Below are 22,976 nucleotides of genomic sequence, written 5' to 3'. Positions count from 1 at the left end.
GCCTGAGCCAATCCAAATCCACTGTCTAAACCTGTCGCCCAATTCCTAAGCATCCGTATCCCTCTGCTCCCCACCTGATCATGCATTTATCCAGACGCACCTTAAATGAATCTCCCGTGCCTGCCTCTACTACCTCTGCTAGCAAAGCGTTCCAGGCACCTACCACCCTCTGTGTGAAGTACTTGCCGTGTGTATCCCCCTTAAACTTTTCACCTCCCGCCTTGAAAGCATGATCTCTCTTTATTGAATCCTTCACCCTGGGAAAAAGCTTATTGATATCTACCCTATCTATATCCTTCATGACTTTGTAGACCTCAATCAGGTACCCCCTCAATCTCTCTTCACAGCTAGCACCTTCCATACCAGGCAACATCCTCGTAAACCTTCTCTGTGCACTCTCCAAAGCATCCACATCCTTTTGGTAATGACCAGGACTATACACCGTATTCTAAATGCGGCCGAACCAATGTCGTGTACAATTTTAACATGACCTGCCAGCTCTTATACTCAATATTCCGTCCAATGAAGGCAAGCATACCATATGCCTTCTTGACCACTCTATCCACCCGCGCAGCAACCTTCAGGGTACAATGGACCTGAACTCCCAGATGCTCATCAACTTTTTTCCCAAGGCTCTTCCATTTACAGTATAGTTCGCTCTGGAATTAGACTTCTCAAAATGCATCACCTCACATTTGCCTGGATTGAACTCCATGTGTCACTTCTCTGCCCTACTCTTCAGTCTATCTATATCCTCCTGTATTCTTTGACAGTCCCCTATGCTTTCTGTTACTCTACCAGTCTTTGTGTCATCTACAAACTTGTTGATCAGACTACCAATGCCCTCTTCCAGATCATTTATGTATATCACAAACAACAGTGGCTTCAGCACTGATCCCCTGGAACACCACTGGTCACCTTTCTCCATTTTGAGAAACTCTTCAACTACTACTCTCTGTCTTCTGTTGCTCAACCAGTTCTTTATCCACCGAGCTAGAACACCCTGCACACCATGTGACTTCACTTTCTCCATTAGTCTACCACGGGGATCCTTATCAAACGCCTTATTAAAATCCATGTATATGACATCTACAGCGCTTCCTTCATCTATCAACTTGGTCACTTCCTCAAAGAACTCTTTTGAGTTGGTAAGGCACGATCTCCCTCGCACAAAACCATGTTGCCTATCACTGATAAGCCCATTCTTTTCCAAATATAAATAGATTTTATCCCTCAATACCTTCTCCAGCAACTTTCTCACCACTGATGTCAGGCAGACTGCTCTGTAGTTACCTGGGATATCCCTACTACCCTTCATGTACAGGTGGGCAACATGAGCAACCTCCAGTCCTCTGTCACCTCCTCTGTGTTCAAGGGTACTACAAAGATATCTGTCAGCGCCCCAGCTATTTTCTCTCTCACTTCCCTCAGCAACCTGGGATAGGTCCCATCCAGTCCTGGGGATTTGTCCACCTTAATATCCTTTAGACTACCCAACGCATCTTCTCTCCTTATGTCAACGTGACCCAGAATAAACAAACTTCTATCTCTAATCTCAGCATTCATCACGTGCCTCTCCTCGGTGAACACTGATGCAAAGTAATCATTGAGAATCTCACCCATTTTCTCAGGTTTGACACACAACCTTACTTCCTTTTATCCTTTAGTGGACCTTTTAGTGCTAGCTATTCAGAATTTGAATCAGCTATTTGGGTGTGGAAACCAAGTTTTATATTTCCAAATTTTCAGATGATATAAAGCTAAGTGGAAATATGTATCCTTAAGGAGAATTTGGACAGATTTGTGAAATGGGCAAATGTCTGGCATACAATGCAGTGTGGTCAAATATGTGGTTGTTGACTTTGGTAAGAGAAACAGATGTGCAGAATATTTCTTAAATGGAAAAAGGTTAGCAAGTATAGGTGTATGAAGGCACCTAAGTGTCTTTGATAAGTGATTAAAGGCCACCATGTAGGTTCAGCAAACTATTAGGAAAGCTAATAGAATGTTAGCCTTTTATTCCAGGTGTTACGATGCGGGTAGACCCCTCTACTAATTTAAACCCAACACACAGAGAAGCTCACCTCATACTGTAATCTGTTTATATTCGAGAGGCAAAGAACTATCCCAGAGGTCGCTATTTAAAGTAAAAATTAACAATTTTATTCTTTTAAGTCCAACAGAGAACATTAAAATACCAGCTTTGTACCACTCCTTTCTCTTAAACGTATATTTTACCTCCCACTCTACAATTCTGATCCAAATAAAAAATTATGCCCCTATTAAGATTTACAAAAAGAGCATGTTTCAAAACCAGTCAGCTTTGTTGATTTGCCTTTGTAGCTTTTTCTCTAAATTTTTTTCTAGGTTGGCTTCGATGAACTGTTGCGCAAACTTCTTATAGATAGGTACCTTTCAGAGAGCTAGGAGTCTGTATTTTGTTGGTGTTCTTGGTAGTTCTCCCCAACTTTGATGAGTGATGTTCAAATGTCTGGTTTGATACTCCAACACATTGTATCATTTAATTGGTTTCAATGTCATCAAAAACATTAAAATCCAATCTAATTTGAAATATAGTATCTTGGGGCATAATTTAAACTGTCTGAATTTGAATTTATTTTTGTTTCATAGCAACACAAACCCAGATATTTGTTTCAACCGAGTGTTACATTTTTACTTTGTTCCGGACTGTGTGCTTTCAGTCAGTCCTTGCTAGCTTTTCAACTCTCTTAAAGGTACAGTACACACCTACAGCTTCATAACATATGGTTCTGGACCAAATACTGGATGCAGGGAACATGGGATAATCTGGATGGCTCGTCTTTTGGCCAGAGCAAGAATGGAGGAATAGACCCGTTTTCTGTGCTGTGAATGTTTATGATTCTAACTTGCATTTATATAGTATCTGTACCATGATAAAAGGAACAAAGCGATTCAAAGCAGAAGAGAATGTTTTGGAAAAGGAGTCAACAACTTGGCCAAAGGTTGGTTTTAATCAGACCACAAAGATAGTAAGAGGCTGAAGGGGGATTTCCAAAGACTGGAGTCTAGAATACTAAAAGCATGTTTTTAAGTAGCAAGACTTGAAAATTGGGGAATTGACTAAATGTCAGAATAGTTGGAGCATAGATCCCAATGGTTTCAAAGAGTACAGAACAGTACAGGGCCTGGAGAAGATGGTACAGATGTGAAATGGCTATGAAAGGGTTTGAAGATGGATGAGAAATCTAAAATTGACATTGCTAGACTAGCAGCTATGTAGGTCTGCAAAACATGCACAACTGGCCTGGCTGTAACTTCAGATCAATATAGCAATCTATTTATGTCTGCATTTTTACTTTATTAGTTTGTCCTCTCTGACTTTAAACTAAGTAATTTTATTGTGCATGAGAAAGATGACCTGAGAATCCTTGCAGCAACTTCTCCTGTGCAGGATTGGGAAGTTATCAGTTTTGGATTGAATAGTGAAAAATGTTATCCTGCTTCTGAGAAATGGTGAGGTGAGATATTAATACATGTTCTATCTCACTTCTCAGAATTATGAAGCGAATAACAGCATGAGGTTGACCAAACTGAGTCGCGTTTAATGTAGCTACAAACCATTTGACCCAACTAATCATTACAGAAGCTGACACTCTTCTTCAACTTCCTCCTGTCTTTTCTTATCTAAATCTGTGATCATGTCATTTATTCCCTACTCCCTCAAATGAGTATTTAGTTTCCCTTAAATGTCTATATACTGCTGAAATAAAATCGAAGTGCTGGAGGAACTCGGCAGATTTGGCAGTATCTGTGGAGAGAGAAGTAAAATTAAGATTGAATTCCAACAGTACCCTTCTCTCAAACTGTAGAGAGAGGTTTTATACTTTTTCTGAATTCCATATTGGATTCCTTAATGACTCTGTCACACCAGTGGACTTTTGTTAATTTTATCTTGTGGGTGAAAACTTATCTCTCGTTATCCATTTAATCAAAGCCTTTCGTTGATTTAAAGACCTCTCTAGTCACATCTCTGTCGTCTTCCAAGCAAAAAGTCCCAGACTGTCAATCCTTTCCTGATGTGGAGACCCTGTATTCCTGGTGTCAGCCTTATAAATCTTTTCTGCTCTGTCCTTTTTATACAATTTTGACAGCCATTTTATGAAATGCTCCAGTTGTGGTTGAACCAAAGGTGTAATATACCTTCCCCAATTTGCTATTCTTACCCCACTTAAAATAGAGTCTTGATTTAGTCTTTTATGACCATATTCACCAGTAGCATGATGTTTAGTGATTGTGTTTGTACACAGAGGTACCTTTTTGTTCCTCTTCTCCACCCAGAATCTCATTTTTTGTAATAAGTGACCTTGTGTATTGTGGTCTTGTCTTAAGTATTCTGGAGCCATTTTGATCACAGCTTATGCCTGCCACCCACCCACCACCCCTTCTGTACCTTCTCACAATGTTGGAGAGATGGGGGAGACTAAGAGAGCAGCTGTCAGTATTTTCTACTGCCTTGCTGCAGCCTGTTTCACAGCTCTGTTGGTAAAGGCTGAGGAGCAGAAAGCAAAACATTCTGAAGACCAGAAAGATTAGTTGATTTACTTTTTAAATTTTGAGGTACAAAGCAACTGATGTATTTGAAGTGATGGTTTCAGGAGCTTGTGTAGATTGGTTGTCATTTTCTTGAACATGATTGTTGATGATTCTCAAGAAATGAAATCCTTTTAATTTTGTTTCTCTAAGATGCCCAGACCCATGACCAGTGAACAGTTACTGATTGACCTGTCGAGGATAGGGAAAAGGGGCTGTTGTGATGGGATGGAGGCTATTGCATGCTAATCAATTCACTGGCCATGAAATGCTATGAGTTTGGCCACTAATAAAAAAAGCTGTGACCAATTTGGAAAATGTAGACTTTAATTAATGTGAGGATATAGAAATATTTTGCCTTCTGAACCTACCTATCTATTGAATCTGTTTCTGTATATTGTGATTGTTAGATTTGCCAAGCAATGAGGATGCATTGCAAGAGATAGACAGTAACGGTAAGTCTCAAAGCTTGCCTGTGCTTTAATTGTCCTGCAGCTGAATGCATTTAATGATGAGTGTGAAACTTAAGGGAGTGCTCCCCATTTTTGGCCTGAATGTTACTATCTGTAACCCAAATACATTAAATTGCTTTTACAGCAAATTGTGTTTGTATTTGATTGGAATTATTGGAATAGCAAGAAATATTGAAAGACAATTGAACAGTGGACTAGTTTAAGGTTTGGGCAAATTGGTGAAGTATGGGTGGACAGGGTGCAAAATTAATTTGCAGGAGCTTTTGACCATTACTAGACACCGCATTCATAGATTCTATCTTTCTAAGTTATATCTGGAGGGACTATTATTGAGCTTTGTGCACAAGTAGTGAAGTAGTAATATTTTAGACCAGTTACTGATGCTAAGAGCAGTTTGCAGTGATAAACTAATCTATTCTACAGTAGGACCAGCCAGATTATTTAAATTTCTTTCTTTTAAGAAAATAGGTATTAGCATTAATAGGTCAGTGCACTTCAAAGCACAAATCGATAAACATTTCCTCATTACTTTAGTCAGGTGTGCTGCTAGATGCAAATAAGAGATCTTTGCTTTTAGTCAAATTAATGTGCTTCATAAAACCATAATTTAGGAGCAGAATTAAACGACTTGGCTCAGTGAGTCTACTCTGCCATTCGATCGTTGCTCATATGTTTCTTAATCCCATTCCTCTGCCTTCTCCCTGTAACATTTGATTCCCTTACTGCAAGGTAATTAACCCACATATCTAGAACTTGTCTATCTCTGTCATAAATATGCTTAATTACTTTCTTCCATTGCCTTCTGTGGCAATGAGTTCTTCACCCTTAGCTGAAGAAAATCCTCCTCATGATGGCAAAGCTAATGTACTTCATTTAAACTCGTCACAGTGTGGATGTACTTCAGTTCCTCAGTTGTGGTCGATGATGTCTTGGCGCATGACTCTGTCAGCTGTGCTCTCTGAGAATGCTAGACAGCTCCGGTTCAATTGTGTTGACAAAGTCAGCAGTGTGGCTGCTGCTGTTTCTTTAGAAAAATGTGAGGACTGCATATGGTGGAGAACCGAGTCGAGAGTGTGGTGCTGGAAAAGCACAGCCAGTCGGGCAGCATCCAAGGAACAGCAGAATTGATATTTTGGGCATAATCCCTTCATCAGGAATGAGGCTTATGCCTGAAACGTCAATACTCCTGTTTCTCGGATGCTGCCTGATCAGTTGTGCTTTTCCAGCACCACACACTCGACTACTGCTGTTTCTGTTTTGAGTGCAAAACATCAAAGGATTGTTTTCTAAACCTGGTGCACGTCAGTGAGTGCTCTCTGCCACAGTCAGATACATGGTAGTGGTCAGATTTAGCTGGTGCCTAGTGCCCTGATCTTGGATAGTCCCAGCACACCTTTGGTATGGCTTGTTCTAAAAGAAGCATTTTTTAAATTCAATTGTGGGATATCAGTATCATTTGCAAAGCAATATCTGTTATACATTCGTAATTGCCCAGAGAATAAATAAGGGTCACTCACATTGCTACAGGTCTGGATTCTCGTAAGCCAGGCCAGATAAGGATGGATTTCCTTTGCTGAAGGATGTGACTGAATTCGGTCAGTTTTTAAGACAATGCACATTAGTTACATGATTGCCATTAGGCCAGGTTTTCATTCAGAATTTTTAATGAATTCCCCTTTCCTCACCTGCCATAGTGGGATTTGGCCCCAAAAAAGATTAGCCTGAGGTTCTGCATTACTTGTCCAATCACACTGCCACTGTATGCATTAGTTACACAAAACTTGATGTTCCAAAAAACAAGAGTAGTCTCTATCTTTCACATAATGTGAGGCAGAAGACTAATACCTCATCCCACATCCAATCTGGTGTTGATATCCCCCTGTAGGTAAATATATTCTAACCTGAGGATTCTGCTGATAGCAAAACCAATCTCTTAAGTCTTTTGTCTTTGTAGTGAAGCATACTGTTGGAGCATAGATAATCATGGAGTTAACTGGCCCAGTTATTTGCAAATCAGACAAAGAACACATGCTAAACTATTTCTATACTGGAGTATCTGTGAAAATAAAGTCTAATTCTACTTTGATTTGAGGGGGGCTTCTATTGTTAAGAGTAGCAAAGTCTAAACATTGCTCATTCACTCCTTAGAATTCTGTCCTGCCAGATGAGCGTGAAATGTTTTTCATTCAGTGAGCTCTCAGCAAGCCTGGTCTCTAATAGTCAAACTGTGTCAATGATCAGTCAATCGAATTGCATGTTGATTACGCTGTCTTGGGTGTGTTCACAAACTTCACAACTGCTCGCATTTTTGTGTCACCTATGATCATTTTGCATAGCTTCCCCACAATAGATGTCACACTAACTGGCCTATTGTTTCCTGTTTTCTGTTTATCTCTGAGAGAAGAGATTATATTTGCTACTTTTTCTAATCTGATGGAACCTTTACAGACTGTAGGAATTTTTAGGAAAATGAGCACCACATCTACCTCGATTAACCACCTTTTCAGACCATAGAATGAAGTCTGACAGAGGTTTGCCAGCCTGCAGCTCCATAAATTTGCTTATCACCATTTCCATAATGATTTGCTATTTCAGCTGGTTCCTTTCTTCTTTCATCTCCTGATTTTTTAAAATTATTTTTTTCTCTGTGAGACGTGGGCATTGCTGGCTGGGCCCAGCATTTATTGTCCATCCCGATTAGCCTTGAGAAGGTGAGAGGTGAACTGCAGTACATCTGCTGTGGGTTGACCCACAATGCCCTTTGGGAGGGAATTCGAGAATTTTGACTCCAAGTCAGGATAGTGAGTGGCTTGGAGGGGAACTTGTAGAGGGTAGTGTTCCTATGTATCTGCTGCCCTTGTCCTTCTAGGTGGAAGTGGTTGTGGATTTGGAAGGTACTGCATGAGGATCTTCGGTGAATTTCTGTGGTACCTCTTGTGGATAATTCACACTGACGCTATACTGAGCATTAGTGGTGGAGGGAGTGAATGTTTGTGGATGCAGTGCCAATCAAGTGGACTGCTTTGTCCTGGATGGTGTCAAACATCTTCAGTGTTGTTGGAGCTGCACCCAACCAGGCAAATGGGAGTACACCATCACACGTATGTCTTGTGCTTTGTGGATAGTGGACAGGCTTTGGGGAGTCCGGAGGTGAGTTATTTGCCACAGTATTCCTAGCCACTGACCTGCTCTTGCAGCAGGTGTTTGTGTGGTGAGTCCAGTTGAGTTTCTGGTCAGTAATAACCACCAGGATGTTGATAGTCGGGATTCAATGATAGTAACACCATTGAATGTCATGGTGCAGTGGTTAGATTGTCTCCTCTTGATGATGATTGTAGTGTGGTATTTGTGTTGCGTGAATGTTACTGGAAACTATCCAGATCTTGTCGTATTGGAACATGGATTACTTCAGTATCTGAGGAGTCATGAATGGTGCTGAACATTGTGCAATCATCGGCAAACATCCCAATGTCTGACGTTATAATGGAGGGAAGGTCATTGGTGAAGCAGCTGAAGGTGGTTGGGCCTAGGACACTACCTTGAACTCCTGCAGAGGTGTTGTGGAGCTGAGATGTCTGGTCTGAAACAACTAAAACCATCTTCCTATGTGTCAGGTATGAGTGACCAGCAGAGTTTGCCCACTGATGCCCATTGATTCCATTTTTGCCAGGGCTCCTTGAGGCCACACACTGTCAAATGCAGCCTTGATGTCAAGGGCTGTCTCACACACCTCAGAAATTCAGCTCTCTTGTCCATGTTTGAACCAAGGCTATGATAAGGTCAGGAGCTGACTGATCCTGGCAGAACCCAAACTGAGTGTCACTGAGCAGGTTGTTGCTGAGCAGGTGCTGCTTGATAACACTGTTGATGAGCCCTTCCTTGACTGATGATGGAGCATGGACTGACGGCGGTAATTGGCCAGGTTGGCCTTATCCTGCTTTTTGTATACAGGACATACTTGGGCAATTTTCCACATTGTTTGTTTGGTAGGTGCCAGTGTTGTAACTATATTGGAACAGCTTGGCTCAGGGAGTGACAGGTTCTGGAGCTCAAGTCTTCAGCCAGAATGTTGTCAGGACCTGCAGTCTTTGCAATATTGTGTTTCAAGCCATAATTTGATATCAGGTAGAGTGAATTGAATTGACTGAAGACTGGTATCTGTAATGCTAAGGACTGCTGTAGGAGACAGAGATGGATCATTCACTTGGCATTTTTGGGTGCAGATTGCTGCAGAAGTTTCAGCCTAATCTTTTGCCCTTATGTGCTAAGCTCGTCCATCATTGAAGCCTCTCCTTCAGTGAGTTGTTTAATCATCCACTACCACTCGTGACTGGATGTGGCAGGACTGTAAAGCTTTGATCTGATTTGTTGGTTCTGGGATTGCTTAGCTCTACCACTTGTGTATGCTGTTTGGTGTGCAAGTAGTCCTGTTTGGTGGTTTCACCCGGTTGACCCCTCACCTTCAGGTATGCCTGGTGCTGTCCCTAGCATTCTCCTCCTCCACTTTCCATTGAAGTTCATTTGCAGCTATTACAAGAATCTTTTTTGTGAAGCATTCTGTTGTGAAGTCAAAATAAAATATTTGTTCCTTTCATCTGCACTTTCTTTATTATCTGTGAACTACTTATTCTCACTCTTTTTGGATCAATTAAATCATATTTAACCAAGTTATTGGAGTTCTTGAAAGGACTAATGTGTATTGTGGATAAAAGAGAGACGTTTAAAAAGATGCCACATGCATAATTTTAACCAACCTGTTCAGAAATGTTAAGACAAACCTCTGGACTAAGTGGAATCTGCACCCAGGCCAACCAGCCCAGAGATAGGGTTCAGTATCATTGCTCTAACAAGTCCCTCCAAGATGCCACAAGTTTGTGTGAAGTAGGAGTTCAGGTGGAGTGGATAACATGTTAACATGGATAGAAAATTAGCCAGAAAACAGAGTAAATGTCAACAGATTAGATTACTTAGTGTGGAAACAGGCCCTTCGGCCCAACACCCACCCTCTGAAGAGCAGCCCACCCAGACACATTCCCTACATTTACCTCTTCACCAAATACTACAGGCAATTTAGCATGGCCAATTCACCTAGCCTGCACATTTTTGAACTGTGGGAGGAAACCAGAGGACCCGGAGGAAACCCAAGCAGGCACTGGGAGAATGTGCAAACTCCACACACAGTTGCCCAAGGTGGGAATTGAACCCAGGTCTCTGGCGCTGAGAGGTAGTAGTGCTTACCCACAATCTTTTTCTTATTGGCAGGGTATGATGAGTGGAGTACTTCCGGGTCTCTGCATGGGCCTCAGCTTTTTACGTTTTCTGTCACTGACTTAGATAAAGGGGGGCAAAGTCATTTTAGCTACAAAGGCAGATAGGAAGGTATGTTGTGAAGAGGACATCTGGAGGACTATGAGACGCTTTAAATATTAGGGTGGTTCTTTTAGAACAGAGAAAATAGTTTATTCTTCATATTATGCATGTTTTGAATGCTACCTCGAGATGGTGACAGTAAGATGATTGAATATTTTTAAGGCCAAGGTATTTTCTTATTGGGCATGACCATAAAAGATCATTGAAGAATATGGGAATATGAAATTTGAAACAAACGATCAGCCGATGGTCATTTTTTGAATGGTGGAGTGGACTCTTGTTGTCTTCTCCTAATCTGTATGTTCATATGTTATCGAGCAGCTACAAGTCGTCCATTGGTCCTATACACGTCGTCCTGATATTTCAACATGAGGGTTGAAGAGTTGGCATCTTACTATTGGTTTGTTTGACTCATGCAATGGATTCCATCCACTTGTTGAGCGGAAATGTCTCGGCTCTTACCACACAATGAAATAGAAGGACTGTGGCAGGTCAGTATCTTACAAGTCGGACGTTAAGAGGAGCACTGACTGTTTAGGTGGAGATGATGTCCTCTCCTACAGTCTGACACAACCCGTTATACCCATTCTATACATCAGTCTAGTTGGACTTATCCAACTGCTGCCTCTCCTATCATGATAACACTCTGCAGTGAAACTGGAATGTACTGGCCAGGGGAAGAGCAAGATGTTTGGAGATCCTGGGCTGCCTAAATGTCAGGGCCACCATCTGAGTCTCCTGGATTGACTACAAAGGGGTGCTGATGTTAGCCAGCTTAGTTGTAGGTTGCCACAAAGCTGACCTACTTAGATGCCAGTTTGCCATCGTTTGGCACAGTTGGGTTGAGATGCAGAGTGGTCCCAACAAAGCAGGTTCAGTTCCCTTTCTGCCTCCTCCCCCTTGCCCCTTGTCTGAGGCTTGGTGATCCTTAGTTAAATGCTCAATCTGTCATCTCTCTCTGTCTCTCACACACATGAAAAGGCAGCCTATGGTCCTCTGGAATTTATGGTGACTTTCAACTTTTTTGGGCTCCACTCCAGAATTCTTTCCTCACAATTTACTCCCATAAGCTTTAGCTCAATTGTAACCTCAACCCAACTCAAATGAAGGTACCTGCAGACTATGGAGCTATTTACTCAATGCTGGGAGTTTGTTCATAATGTTGAGGTGTATCAGCATGCCACTGGGCCTGCACACTGCACTTTGGGGACCAAGTACTCTCCCAGTTCCTGTGAGGTTTCAGCCTGGCTGGAATAGTAAATGATCCAGTTTTTAATTGTTGCCACAGGTAAGTCCAGCTGAGGACAGGCCAGTGGAGAGGCTGCATGCTGACTTGCACGCTGCTTTTCTTTGGATTTCTGCTAGCTGTCAGTGTAAGCTAGAAATGAGATGCAGTTAGTGCACACAAATGGGAAGCATGCTAACTTTCTCCACCCATGCACAAGATGCAAAGCATCAACATATTGGGAACAAACTGGAAAACCATTTACAACTCAAAATATCGCTTCTCACTTCAGACATTATGCACTAATGCTCGAAAAGTCAATCTGTTGTCGCATAAAAGTAGATTATTAATGTTGAATATGTGCATTAGAATTTGTACAATGCTTGACCTTGAAGTTAAAATATTGCACATTTGTAATGGTACATGGGCGGGCTGATGAATTTGGTAATGAGTACAATAGTTAAAGCCTGCAAATTTTTATAGCAGAGTTGGAGGAAAACTCTGCTAATATCAAAGTACAAAAGTGGTGGTAATGGAGTTATTTTCCTGCAAAACACTTGTTTCCGTTTGTAATAATTCTTTGGTTTTTCTTTACCATCTGAACATGGAGGAGCCAGACGGCCAGCTGATGTGCTGATGGTTTTGTATGCATGGCATCAATTCAGTTGAGGCTCAACTCTGCGGTGATGACATGTGGAGCAACACTTTAAGTTTGAAAGCACTAAGTGGTTAATGTTTTTGTAAAGTTGACTATTCTTGGTCTCTGGCTGTAGTCCAGGTGAACTGTTGGACACGAGACTAATTTCAGACCAGGTTGTTCAAAGCACTTTCTCTTACACGTACCGGAATAAAGTGTGCTTCTGTATAAGAGCACTGGTCTTTAGCTAATCCTTTTGTACTGTTGGAAAGAAGCTGATCATCAAACAGATTTTGTTGTGTTTGCCTCCCTGAAGCTAAGTGCCTCAGGCTTTCAAATATTAGGTGGGATGCCGTCCTGCATGTACACATGGAGGACATCCAAAACACATCACAGTTACATCCTATCTAGTTCAAAACTAGGAAAAACTTTCTTTGAAATTTTTGAGATTCTTTTAATGTGTTCACAGAATGTAAGCATGGTTGGTGAACCCAATGTTTATTGCTTTTGAGAAGGTGCTGGTGAGTCACCTTGAATACAACAAATGGCTTTGTGAAATATTTTCAGAGGGCATGTAATCTACCACATTGTTGTGGATTCGAAATCTCTCAGGTCAGGAAGGTCATGATGGCCGATCCCTTTCCCTAAAGAGAATTAATTAACAAATCCAATAGTTTAATGATGTCCGTGATACTAACTTGTTACTTCATTTTATTTATTCAATTAATTAAATATCACTTCCTCAGCTGTTACTGTGGGATTTGAGCTTGTGTCTCTGAATCATTAATCCAAGCCTATAGATTATGATGTGGAGTGACACAATCACTCTGCTGCAAATACATGGTAACACAGTGCCATGGAGTGACCTGTAACCATTAAAGCTTTTTGCGAAGAATTGACAGATGAATGCACTTATTTTTAAATATCTCATGTGATCACAATCTCTTCCTGCTCCTGATTGCATTGATGGTAAATGAAAAAAGGAAGTTTGCCTTTCTTGCAAAGTATTCTTTAACTATAAGTAGAAGACGCAGATTGAACTCTAAGCCTATATTCCCCTCTGCTTATATTGGTAAGATATTACTGCGGATCTGGTTGTGATAAGCTGGACTCTGGGTAGGTAAGTGCTTTAAGCTGGTTGGGATGAAGATAATGATCATTGTTTCACTGGTACCTTGCTCCATTTTATGTTTATTTTGCAATGTGTTGCCCCAATGTGATGTAAACTATAGGACTTGTATGTTATTTTTAATGTTATTTGGTATGAGTTTGGGGTTCTGGTTTTGAAGTGTCTGAAGTTAATAATTAGCTTGTATATTTCTGCAACTATGGTGATTTCTTTTTAAAAGCAGTTGTTGAAGTTTGACTCTGGAGTGAACAGTTTTGTGCACTAACAGACTTTTGGTTATTTTAAATTGTTTTGCTATCCAGCATAATAAATAATGGGGCTTCAAGGGTTTGGTAGTGTTCTGGAATTTGAATTTTTTAAAAAAACGTTTACGGCAAATGTCCATAGCTGAGAGAGACTTTAGATTTCACTTGACTCTGGTAGTCCTGTCAAGCCCTTGGAACAGGATGTCTGTATAGCACAGTGCTCCTGAGAAGGGAATGACGGGTATAATGCATTAGATTATCTTGGCGTCAAGAGTTATTGTTAGTCCGGACCAGAAGTGTTGGGTTAAAAATGTTGAAGAGGTTACTTCAAACTGAGAACAGTAATGTTTGAGTGTATGGCAGCTCCAGGAAGAAGCTATAGCAATTCCTGGTTCTTGTTGAAATCTCCAGTCATTTAATCCTGCCAAAGTGATACATACAGTGACTCTAGTATCAGCATTAGTCATGTTATGGAGACTCCATCAAGGGTGTGTTTTGGATATTATACAAAAGTTGTTTTGTTTCTTTCCGGTTTATAGTTATACAGTACAGAAACAGACTATTTGGTCCAACTCATCCACGCCAACTAAGTTTCCCAAACTAAATTAGTCCCACTAAATTACACCCACTTTAGGGTGTAGGTTTGCTCACTGAGCTGTAGGTTTGATATCCAGATGTTTCATTACTTGACTAGGTAACATCATCAGTGGCGACCTCCAAGTGAAGCGAAGCTGTTGTCTCCTGCTTTCCATTTGTATCTTTCTCCTGGATGGGGTTCCTGGGGTTTGTGGTGATGTCATTTCCTGTTCGTTTTCTGAGGGGTTGATAGATGGTATCTAGATCTGTGCATTTGTTTATGGAGTTGTGGTTGGAGTGTCAGGCCTCTAGGAATTCTCTGGCATGTCTTTGCTTAGCCTGTCCCAGGATAGATGTGTTGCCCAGGCAAAATGGTGCGTTTTTTTTCATCCGTGTGTAGGGCCAAGAGGGAGAGGGGGTCGTGTCTTTTTGTGGCTAGCTGGTGTTCGTGTATCCTGGTGGCTAACTTTCTTCCTGTTTGTCCTACGTAGTGTTTGGGGCGGTCCTTGCATGGAATTTTGTAGATGACGTTGGTTTTGTCCATGGGTTATACTGGGTCTTTTAAGTTTGTTAGTTTTTGTTTGAGAGTGTTGGTGGGTTTGTGTGCTACTAGGATTCCGAGGGGTCTTAGTAGTCTGGCTGTCATTTCTGAAACTTCTTTGATGTATGGTAAGGTAGTTAGGGTTTCTGGCTGTGTTTGGTCTGCTTGTCGTGGTTTGTTCCTTGAGAAATCTGCGCACTGCATTATTTGAGTATCCGTTCTTCTGGAATACATTGTATAGGTGGTTCTCCTCTGTTTTCCGCAGTTCGTCTGTGTTGCAGTGTGTGATACCTCTGGAACATGGCAGGTCACAGGCCTTCAGTCTGAAAAACAACCACCCTGTGTCTCCTGCAGTCCAACCAATTTTGTATCCAATTGGCAAGTTGTCTCTGATTCCCATGTGATCTAACCTTACTAATCCATCTACTCTGCAGAACCTTGTCAAACGCTTCAGTAAAGTCCATGTAGACAACATCTATTGCTTGGCCGTGATCTTTTCTATTCAAAACCAAACTCGAGCTTGAATCCCCATGCACAAAACTATGTTGACTATCCCTAACCAGTCCTTGCCTCTTCAAATGCATGTAAATCCTACCTCGCTCTCAAAATCCCTTTCAACAACTTGCCCATTGATGTCAGTCTCACCAGTCCTTGGTTCTCAGGTTTCTCCTTATAGCATTTCTTAAATAAAGATACAATATTAGCAACCCTCCACCTCATCTGTGATTGTAGATGATACAAATATGTATTTAAGGCCCTGCAATTTCTTCCCTAGCGTCCCTCAACATCTTGGGATACACTTGATCAGGTCCTGGTGATTTATCTATCCCTGTGTTGTTTAAGATGTCCAGCACCTCCGTTTCTGTAATGTGGACTGTTTTCAAGACCTCTATTTATTTCCCAATGTTCCCTGGCCTCCATATCCTTTTCCACAGCAAAAACTGATGCAAGATATTGGTTTAATGTGTTTTGATACATAGATGACGTCATTGATCGTCAAGGGGCTCAATTCTCTCCCTAGTTGCTCTTTTTGCTGTAGAGTTTTGAGGTTACTGGTATTATATTTTTGTGTTTTTAAACCTCTTTCAATTTGTACTATAAGTAAATTTATGTTTTTACAAACAAAACATTCTTTTGTAATAAAACTGCTTTTTTAAAAATGAAGTCTGCAGCATTGTTTACGTACTTCTTAGTGAGAGGCCACTTTCTTCAAACCAAAACAATTAAAATGTGGTCTATGAATGCAGATTCCTGTCTAGGATCTGATTGAACTGGTACTAATATTAGTTGGGATCACAACAATTCAAAGCTATCTCATTTTTGCTGTAGCTACAGCAAACTTTGTTTTAACCAGCATCTTATGAATTGGCTGTCTTAATAAACCAGCAAAACGTATGTACCTCAGATGCAGAAGGTTTACTATACCATCACAGTATTTGAGATGTGAGTGGTCAGTTGATAGTGTGAGAGAGAAGGTTCTCTGCTAGTAAGTTTTATTTATGGTAAATTTGCATTTTTAAAGTAAATTATACTGTAAATATGTATGTGGCATGTGTGTACACCCTGCATTATTTTTTATTCCTTAATGTGTGTTTTAATATTGATTATATGGACTTCAATCAACTGGAATATTTGATCAACTCATACACTTGTGATCTCATAGGGGCTGGTTAATAAAAAGTTTGCTATGATATTACTTGAGCTACGGTAATTTTCTTCACCATATTGGGCAAAGTATGTAATATCTGAGCGGTAATCTGGTCCCTGATCCAAGTTTATAAACTAAGTTCCTTTTATAGACATCTGTAGTCTTGGGAAATGGGTATGGTTTTATATTTCAAGGACAGCAATTTGACAAGCCTGAGCATTTCACATTTCAAACTAAAGTCTTTGAAAAGATAGCAGTCAGAAGTGTTGACTGCTCAAACAAAAAGCCGTAAATTTTAGAAGTATATAGAAAATCTTTTAGCACGATTGCAGATTCTGGTGAAGGTAAAACTAAAATGTTACCTTTTATTGTGCCTTACTGGTGCAGTTGCTTATTTTTATGCTGTCTTATATTTGCTTTGGTTTTTGCATACAAATGTTATTTTAGTGTTGTGGTTGCTGTGCTGCCAATGAGAAGTTACTGTTGGGTTGCTGTCTGCTCCACTCCTGAAACCCGAAACTGAAAACAGGCCGTGTTGACTTCTGTCTTTCAAGTACAATGCACAAACTTTACAGGTTGCTGTAATGTAATGCATTTTCATTAGAATAGTGTTTGACAAGGTACATAGCAAATATTTCCATTTGGAGGAATTCAGAATTCAAATTCACGAATATGAAATGTGTTTCCTGATTTCTTTACTGAATGGCCTATCTTTGATTTTAAGGTTGTGTCTCTATCCATCCTATCAGTCTCTTCCAGAACACTAAAAACCTCCAATCATTCAGCACGCTTTCAGGAATACACGCTGCTTTTAAATCCTTTCTAAGAAGGCATGTGGCTTAAACTAATTAACTAGCAAGCTGTCTGGTGAAATAATTGCTGAAGTATTTACAAAGTCAATATTTTGTGATCTACAAAAAGAGACGGGTGGCTGGGAGCGTGAAGCAGGTTCAGTTCGGGAGAAAAGGTCCATACCAGCTGAAGGGCCGTTTAAGATATTGACAATCTCCAGGCCAATAAGGCTGGAAAGGAGTCTTGACCTTTTCAAAGCCTCAAAGTAGTCAAAAATGAGAAAAGCCACTGAGTTGACCTGTCTCTACTTTGGGGAAAAACAGAGAATCCCATCTGGTGAACATGCAGAAAGGGGATTAAAAGGAAACGCAGGTGAGAAAGCGTTGAAGCTATCGTTTTGCTGTTTATGGTGAAATCTTTTGAAAAAACTTGAGCTTTATTTTTTCCCTTTGTGTGATCTTCCTTTGTTAAAAATATACTGACAATGTCATGAATATATTGACTGACCGATACAGAAGCAACATTGCAAAAATAACCCTTCCTTTTTGATCTATAAAATCAGGTTTTAAGACCATACGATGCGGGCTGAATGGCCTAATTTCTGCCCCTATCGAGTCTGTTCCCCCATTCAATCATGGCTGATAAGTTTCTCATCCTCATTCTCCCTGTAACACATGGTCCCCTTGATAATTAAGAATCTATCTTTCTTAGTCGAGTGTGTGGTGCTGGAAAAGCACAGCAGGTAAGGCAGTATCTGAGGAGCAGGAGAATTGACGTTTTAGGCATAAGCCCTTCATCAGGAAAGGACTAATCAGGAGATCTGTCTATCTCAGTCTTACATATGCTCAATGACCTGGCCTCCGCAGCCTTCTGTGGCAATGAATTCCACAGACTCCCCACTCTTTGAAGAATTTTCTCCTTATCTCTGTTCCAAAGGGCCTTCCCTTTACTCTCAGGCTATGGCCTCAGGTCTTTGTCTCTCCCACCAATAAAAACATCTTCCCAACATCTGCCCTGTCCAGGCCATTCAGTATTCTGTAAGTTTCAATCAGAACCCCCCCTCATCCTTCTAAACTCCATCAGGTATAAACCCAGAATCCTCAAACATTCTTCATATATATTATTTTTCATTCCTAGGACCATTCTCATGAACCTCTTCAGAACCGGCTCTAGGGCCAGTACATCCTTCCTGAGGTATGGGGACCAAAACTGCACACAATACTCCAAACCTGGTCTGACCCCCTGTGGAGCCTCCGAAGCACGTCCCTGCTTTTATATTCAAGTCCTCTCAAAATAAATGTCAGCGTTGCATTTGTCTTCCTAATGACTGACTCAACCTGCACATTTACCTTGAGGGAATCCTGGACTAGAACTCCCAAGTCTCTTTGAGCTTCAGTCATCTGAATTTTCTCCACATTTAGGAAACAGTCCGTGCCTCTATTCTTCCTCCCAAAGTGCATGACCTCACACTTGCCCACATTGTACTCCATCAGCCACTTCTTTTCCCACTCTCCTAACCTGTCCAAATCCTTCTGCTGCCTCAGTGCTACCTGTCCCTCTACCTATCCTTGTATCATTTCAAAACGTAGCCAGAAGGCTGTCAGTTCCTTCATCCAAATCATTAATGTATAAAGTGAAAAGTTGTGGTCTCAACACTGACCCTGTGGAACACCATTTGTCACTGGTTGCCATTCTGAGAAGGACGCCTTTATCCCTGCTTTCTGCCAGACAGCCAAGCTTCTATCACCATGCTGGCACTTTGCCTCTAACACCACGGGCCCTTATCTTACTCAGTAGCTTCCTCTCTGGCACCTTGTCAAAGGCCTTCTTGAAGTCGAGATATGTCGCATTGATTGGCTTTCCTTGGTCTAACCTGCTCATTACTTTCTCAAAGAACTCTAGCAGGTTTGTCAGGCATGACCTGCCTCTGATGACCTTTGCCCTATTTTGCTAGACACTTCCAAGTATTCAGAAATCTCATCCTTCACAATAGACCCCAAAATCTTACCCACAACCGAGGTTAGGCTAATTGGCCTATAGTTTTTCTTACTGTTCTTTTTGCCTTATTCCCTTTTTAAACAGGAGTGTGATGTTAATTATTTTCCAGTCCTCAGGAACCGTCCCTGATTCTACTGATTCCTGAAAGATCACCACTGAAGCCTCCACTATCTCTTCAGCTGTCTCCCTTAGATCTGTCGTCCATTTGGTCCAGGTGATTCATCCATGTTCAGGCCATTCGGGTTTTCTTGCAACTTCTTGGTGATGGCCACCATACTCAGGTCTGCCCCCTCTCTCTCTTGAATTTTTGCGATATTACTCGTGTTTTCCACACCAAGCAATTATTCTGTTCTTCAGCCATTTCCTTGTTCCCGACTTCTATCTCTCAGCATCATTTTCCAGTGGCCCAATATCCATTTTTGCCTCTTGCTCTTTATATAGCTAAAGAAATTTTTGGTCTTCCTCGATAAATCTTGGCCAGCTAACCTTCAAATATAATCTTTTCCCTCATTTATTTATTTATTTATTTGTTCTTTGTAAGCTTCCCAATCCTCTGGTTTAGCCCTGCCCTTTGCCATGTTTGTATGTTTTCTCTTTTGCTTTTGTTATCCCTGACTTCCCCAGTCAGCCATGGTTGCCTCATCCTTCCTGTACCATGCTTCTTTTTCCTCAGGATGAATCTCTGCTGTGTCTCTTGAATTACTCCCAGAAACCCCTGCTATTGCTGTTCCTCTGACTTTCCTGCTATGCTTCTCTCCTGGTCAGTTCTATCCAGCTCCTCCCTCATAGAGTCCTAGAGATGTACAGCATGGAAACAGACCCTTCGGTCCAACTCGTCCATGCCAACCAGATATCCCAACCCAATCTAGTCCAACCTGCCAGCACCCGGCCCATATACCTCCAAACCCTTCCTATTCATACACCCATCCAAATGCCTTTTAAATGTTGCAATTGTACCAGCCTCCACCACATCCTCTGGCAGCTCATTCCATACACGTACCACCCTCTGCGTGAAAATGTTGCCCCTTAGGTCTCTCCTTTATCTTTCCCCTCACCCTAAACCTATGCCCTCTAGTTCTGGACTCCCCGACCCCAGGGAAAAGACTTTGTCTGTTTATCCTATCCATGCCCCTCATGATTTTGTAAACCTCTATAAGGTCACCCCTCAGCCTCCGACTCTCCAGGGAAAACAGCCCCAGCCTGTTCAGCCTCTCCCTGTAGCTCAGATCCTCCAACCCCGGCAACATCCTTGTAAATCTTTTCTGAACCCTTTCAAGTTTCACAACATCTTTCCGATAGGAAGGAGACCAGAATTGCACGCAATATTCCAACAGTGGCAATGCCCTGTACAGCCGCAACATGACCTCCCAACTCCTGTACTCAATACTCTGACCATACTCTGACCAATAAAGGAAAGCATACCAAACGCCACCTTCACTACCCTATCTACCTGTGATTCCACTTTCAAGCAGCTGTGAACCTGCACTCCAAGGTCTTTGTTCAGCAACACTCCCTAGGACATAGAACATAGAAAAATACAGTGCAGTACAGGCCCTTCGGCCCTCGATGTTGCGCCGACCGAAGCCTACCTAACCTACGCTAGCCCAATAACCTCCATATGCTTATCCAATGCCCGCTTAAATGACCATAAAGAGGGAGAGTCCACCACTGCTACTGGCAGGGCATTCCATGAACTCTCAACCCGCTGAGTAAAGAATCTACCCCTAACATCTGTCCTATAGCTTCCATCCCTTAATTTTAAGCTGTGTCCCCTAGTAACAGCTGACTCCATTAGCGGAAAAAGGTTCTCACTGTCAACCCTATCTAAACCCCTAATCATCTTGTACACCTCTATCAAATCTCCCCTAAACCTTCTTTTCTCCAATGAGAACAGGCCCAAGTGCCTCAGCCTTTCCTCATATGATCTTCCTACCATGCCAGGCAACATCCTGTAAACCACCTCTGCACTCGTTCCAATGCCTCCACGTCCTTCCTATAGTATGGCGACCAAAACTGCGCACAATACTCCAGATGAGGCCGCACCAGAGTCTTATACAACTGCAACATGACCTCAGGACTCTGGAACTCAATTCCTCTACCAATAAAGCCCAGTACACCATATGCCTTCTTCACAGCACTATTTACCTGGGTGGCAACTTTCAGAGATCTGTGTACATGGACACCAAGATCCCTCTGCTCATCCACACTACCAAATAGCCTACCATTAGCCCAGTAATCCATCATCTTGTTACTCCTACCAAAGTGAATGACTTCACACTTAGCTACATTGAACTCCATTTGCCACCTTTCTGCCCAGCTCTGCAACTTATCTATATCCCGCTGTAACCTGCCACATCCTCCTTCGCTGTCCACAACTCCACTGACTTTCGTGTCATCCGCAAACTTGCTCACACAGCCTTCAAGCCCCTCCTCTAGGTCATTTATAAAATGACAAACAGCAATGGTCCCAAAACAGATCCTTGTGGAACACTGCTAGTAACTGCACTCCAAGATGAACCTATACCATCAACTACTACCCTCTGTCTCCTTCCAGCCAGCCAATTCCTAATCCAAACCTCTAATGCACCCTCAATGCCATACCTCCGTAGTTTTTGCATTAGCCTGCCATGGGGTACCTTATCGAACGCCTTGCTAAAATCCATATACACCACATCTACTGCTTTACCCTCGTCCACTTCCTTAGTCACCTTCTCAAAGAACTCAATAAGGTTTGTGAGGCACGACCTGCCCTTCACAAAACCATGCTGACTATCCTTGATCACATTATTCCTATCCAGATGTTCATAAATCCTATCCCTTACAATTCTCTCTAAGACTTTGCCCACAACAGAAGTGAGACTCACTGGCCTATAGTTACTCGGGCTGTCCCTACTCCCCTTCTTGAACAAGGGGACCACATTCGCTATCCTCCAGTCTTCTGGTACTATTCCCGTTGACAATGACGACATAAAAATCAAGGCCAATGGCTCTGCTATCTCCTCCCTAGTTTCCCAGAGGATCCTAGGGTAAATGCCATCAGGCCCAGGGGACTTATCTATTTTCATCCTTTCCAGTATTCCCCAGACCTCTTCCCTACATACCTCAAAGCCATCCATTCTAATCACTTGTGACTCAATATTCGCATCAGCAACAGTGTCCTGTTCCTGAGTGAATACTGACGAAAAGTATTGATTTAGTGTCTCTCCAATCTCCTCCGCCTCCACGCACAACTTCCCACTACTATCCTTGACTGGACCTATTCCTACCCTAGTCATCCTTTTATTCCTGACATACCTATAGAAAGCCTTTGGGTTTTCCCTAATCCTACCAACTAAGGACTTTTCATGTCCCCTTCTCGCTGCTCTTAGCTCTCTCTTTAGATCCTTCCTGGCTACCTTATAACTCTCAATCGCCCCCAACTGAACCTTCACGCCTCATCTTTACATAGGCCGCCCTCTTCCCTTTCACAAGGGATTCCAATTCCTTATTAAACCACGGCTCCCTCACAAGACCCTTTACTCCCTGCCTGACTGGTACATACTTATCAAGGACACCCATTAGCTGTTCCTTGAACAATCTCCACATATCATTTGTGTTCTTCCCTTGAAGCCTATTTTTCCAATCCACGCATCCTAAGTCATGCCTCACCGCATCATAATTTCCCTGCCCCCAGCTATAACTCTTGCCCTGCAGTGCACACTTATCCCTCTCCATCACTAGAGTAAAAGTCACCGAGTTGTGGTCACTGTCCCTGAAGTGCTCACCTACCT

The 22,976-nt window shown here is 41.9% G+C and overlaps 1 protein-coding gene across 6 annotated transcripts in view; it reads left to right on the top strand.

Annotated features, from left to right (window-relative positions):
- usp19 (ubiquitin specific peptidase 19) overlaps positions 1–22,976 on the top strand; it is a 156,583-nt gene that overhangs the window by 20,141 nt on the left and 113,466 nt on the right. For 5 of the 6 annotated variants that reach the window (XM_060835291.1, XM_060835287.1, XM_060835286.1 and 2 more), the window contains exon 4: positions 4,983–5,027. The exons of the other annotated variant lie outside the window; for it this stretch is intronic. In XM_060835291.1, coding sequence (XP_060691274.1) covers positions 4,983–5,027 — 45 coding nt within the window. The remainder of the gene's footprint in view (positions 1–4,982; positions 5,028–22,976) is intronic. 6 annotated transcript variants of the gene reach the window in all.

Source organism: Hemiscyllium ocellatum, chromosome 14, assembly GCF_020745735.1.
Source record: "Hemiscyllium ocellatum isolate sHemOce1 chromosome 14, sHemOce1.pat.X.cur, whole genome shotgun sequence".
NCBI classification, from domain to species: domain Eukaryota; kingdom Metazoa; phylum Chordata; class Chondrichthyes; order Orectolobiformes; family Hemiscylliidae; genus Hemiscyllium; species Hemiscyllium ocellatum.
The sequence above is the reverse complement of the archived record's forward strand: the minus strand, read 5'-3'. Positions and strand labels throughout refer to the sequence as shown.